The sequence below is a fragment of the Microtus oregoni genome, unplaced genomic scaffold, assembly GCF_018167655.1.
Source record: "Microtus oregoni isolate MIOR12 unplaced genomic scaffold, Mior012 000040F_ref0000088, whole genome shotgun sequence".
Taxonomy (NCBI): domain Eukaryota; kingdom Metazoa; phylum Chordata; class Mammalia; order Rodentia; family Cricetidae; genus Microtus; species Microtus oregoni.
Window position 1 is genome coordinate 10,478,435 of NW_024543207.1, and position 3,101 is coordinate 10,481,535.

A 3,101-nucleotide genomic window follows, 5' to 3' on the forward strand; every position below is an offset into this window, starting at 1 on the left:
ATCCATTGCTATAGCTCTATGAGCAAATTTGTCATAACATTACATGAACCCTAAGCACTGTGTATTCGGCTAGTAACACCCAAGTATTACTAACATCCGCATGATAGAGCGGCTGAGAAATACAAAGCTGACGTTGCACATAAGGCTTTGTTATCAGTCATTTACACACAAATCCCAGGTTGGTTTTCTTGGCTGTCTGAGACCCACTCTAACCCATGCCTTTGTGACTATTAAAGTTAGATTAAGGTTCATCTGGATGCTGTGAAAGATTTCTCTCACCAAGATAGGGTGCTTAAGTAAAATTAAATTGCTATATAATTTAGCCTATGAAGTTGATCAGTAAAAATGAAACATTGTCCTTGAAATGATTGGTACTCAAAACATACTGACTGGTGGATAATACCTGACAGTTACTACAAATTTAGATGAAATCTATTCAGATTGAATCTTTCTTTTGTCTTAAACATTGAGAACCAACCAACTAATAAAAAGAAAAAATTCCATGGAAATTTTTGGAACATCAGCTTGATCGAAAGTTTGGGATTAGACTTCCGCTTCCGGACACTTGGCCTGTGAGTCGCGGACTTGAGGATGGTCGGGCTGGTTGCTCAGTGCTCAGCGAGGCTGCTGCAGCAGGAAAAGGAGATCAAGTCCCTGACTGCTGAGATCGACCGGCTGAAGAACTGTGGTCACTTAGAAGATTCTCCAAGTTTGGAACAGTTACGAGAAGAAAATTTAAAATTGAAGTACAGACTGAATATTCTTCAAAGGAGTCTTCAGTCAGAAAGGAAAAGAAGACCAACTAAAAATATGATTAACATCAATAGCTGCCTGCAGGATGTCTTTGGCTATGCCATTAAGGCTGCGTATCCAGACCTGGACAACCCTCCTCTGGTCGTAACCCCGAGTCAGCAGCCCAAGTTTGGAGACTATCAGTGCAATAGCGCAATGGGTATTTCTCAGATGCTCAAAGCAAAGGAGCAGAAAGTAAACCCTAGAGAAATTGCAGAAAACATTACCAAACACCTGCCGAACAATGACTATATTGACAAAGTTGAAATTGCGGGTCCTGGTTTCATTAATGTCCACTTGAGGAAGGATTTTGTGTCAGAACAGTTGACCAGTCTCCTAATAAATGGAGTTCAACTGCCTGTTCTTGGAGAGAGAAAGAAGGTTGTCATTGACTTTTCGTCTCCTAACATAGCTAAAGAGATGCATGTTGGCCACCTCAGGTCGACTATCATAGGTGAAAGTACAAGCCGGCTCTTTGAATTTGCTGGATATGATGTGCTAAGGATAAACCATGTAGGAGACTGGGGGACCCAGTTTGGCATGCTCATCGCTCACCTACAGGATCAGTTTCCAGATTATCTGACGGTTTCACCTCCTATTGGGGATCTTCAGGCCTTTTATAAGGAATCTAAGAAGAGGTTTGATACTGAGGAGGAATTTAAGAAGCGAGCCTATCAATGTGTTGTTTCACTGCAGAGTAAAAACCCAGATTTCATAAAGGCCTGGAACCTCATCTGTGATGTCTCCCGTGCAGAGTTTCAGAAAATCTATGATGCATTGGACATCACTTTAATAGAGAGAGGAGAATCCTTCTATCAAGATAGGATGAATGATATTGTAAAGGAATTTGAAGATAAAGGATTTGTGCAAGTGGATGATGGCAGAAAAATTGTCTTTGTGCCTGGGTGTTCCATGACGTTAACCATAGTTAAGTCAGATGGTGGCTTTACTTATGATACATCTGACCTAGCTGCTATCAAACAGAGACTATTTGAGGAGAAAGCAGATAAGCTTATCTATGTGGTGGACAATGGACAAGCTATACATTTCCAGACAATTTTCGCTGCTGCTCAAATGATTGGCTGGTATGACCCGAAAGTAACTCAAGTGGCACATGTTGGATTTGCCGTGGTGCTAGGAGAAGACAAGAAGAAGTTTAAAACACGTTCAGGTGAAACTGTGCGCCTTGTGGACCTGCTAGAAGAAGGACTGAAACGGTCCATGGACATGTTAAAGGAGAAGGAGAGAGACAAGGTCTTAACTGAGGAGGAGCTGACAGCTGCTCAGAGATCTGTTGCGTATGGCTGTATCAAATACGCTGACCTGTCCCATAACCGGTTGAATGACTACATCTTCTCCTTTGACAAGATGCTGGATGACAGAGGAAACACTGCTGCGTACTTACTGTATGCCTTCACTAGGATCAGGTCTATTGCACGTCTGGCCAATATCGATGATGAGATGCTTCAGAAAGCTGCTCGGGAAACCAAGATTGTTTTAGACCATGAGAAAGAATGGAAACTTGGCTGGTGCATCTTACGATTCCCTGAGATTTTTTTTTTTAATTTATTTATTTATTAAGGATTTCTGCCTCGTCCCCACAACCGCTTCCCATTTCCCTCCCCCTCCCCCCGATCAAGTCCCCCTCCCTCATCTGCTCGAAGAGCAATCAGGGTTCCCTGACCTGTGGGAAGCCCAAGGACTGCCCACCTCTATCCAGGTCTCGTACGGTGAGCATTCAAACTGCCTAGGCTCCCACAAAGCCAGTACGTGCAGTAGGATCAAAAACCCACTGCAATTGTTCTTGAATTCTCAGTATTCCTCATTGTCCGCTATGTTCAGCTAGTCCGGATTTATCCCATGCTTTTTCAGACCTAGGCTAGCTGGCCTTGGTGAGTTCCCGATAGAACATCCCCATTGTCTCAGTGTGTGGGTGCACCCCTCGCGGTCCTGAGTTCCTTGCTCGTGCTCTCTGTCCTTCTGCTCCTGATTTGGACCTTAAGATTTATGTCTGGTGCTCCAATGTGGGTCTCTGTCTCTGTCTCCTTTCATCGCCTGCTGAAGGTTAATATTCAGGAGGATGCCTATATGTTTTTCTTTGGGTTCTCCTTATTTAGCTTCTCTAGGATCACTAATTATAGGCTCAATGTCCTTGGTTTATGGCTAGAAACCAAATATGAGTGAGTACATCCCATGTTCCTCTTTTTGGGTCTGGCTTACCTCACTCAGGATAGTGTTTTCTATTTCCATCCATTTGCATGCAAAATTCAAGAAGCCCTTGTTTTTTACTGCTTAGTAGTACTCTAATA

General features: G+C 43.1%; 1 protein-coding gene across 1 annotated transcript; it reads left to right on the forward strand.

Moving 5' to 3' along the window:
• Positions 1-591: 591 nt before the first annotated feature.
• Positions 592-2,343, forward strand: LOC121433619 (arginine--tRNA ligase, cytoplasmic-like; the record flags this gene model as incomplete). The annotated part of the gene is made up of 1 exon (XM_041632096.1): positions 592-2,343. A coding segment is annotated over exon 1 (1,752 nt), but the record flags the coding sequence as incomplete, so codon positions are not given.
• Between the last annotated feature and the right edge of the window lie 758 nt (positions 2,344-3,101).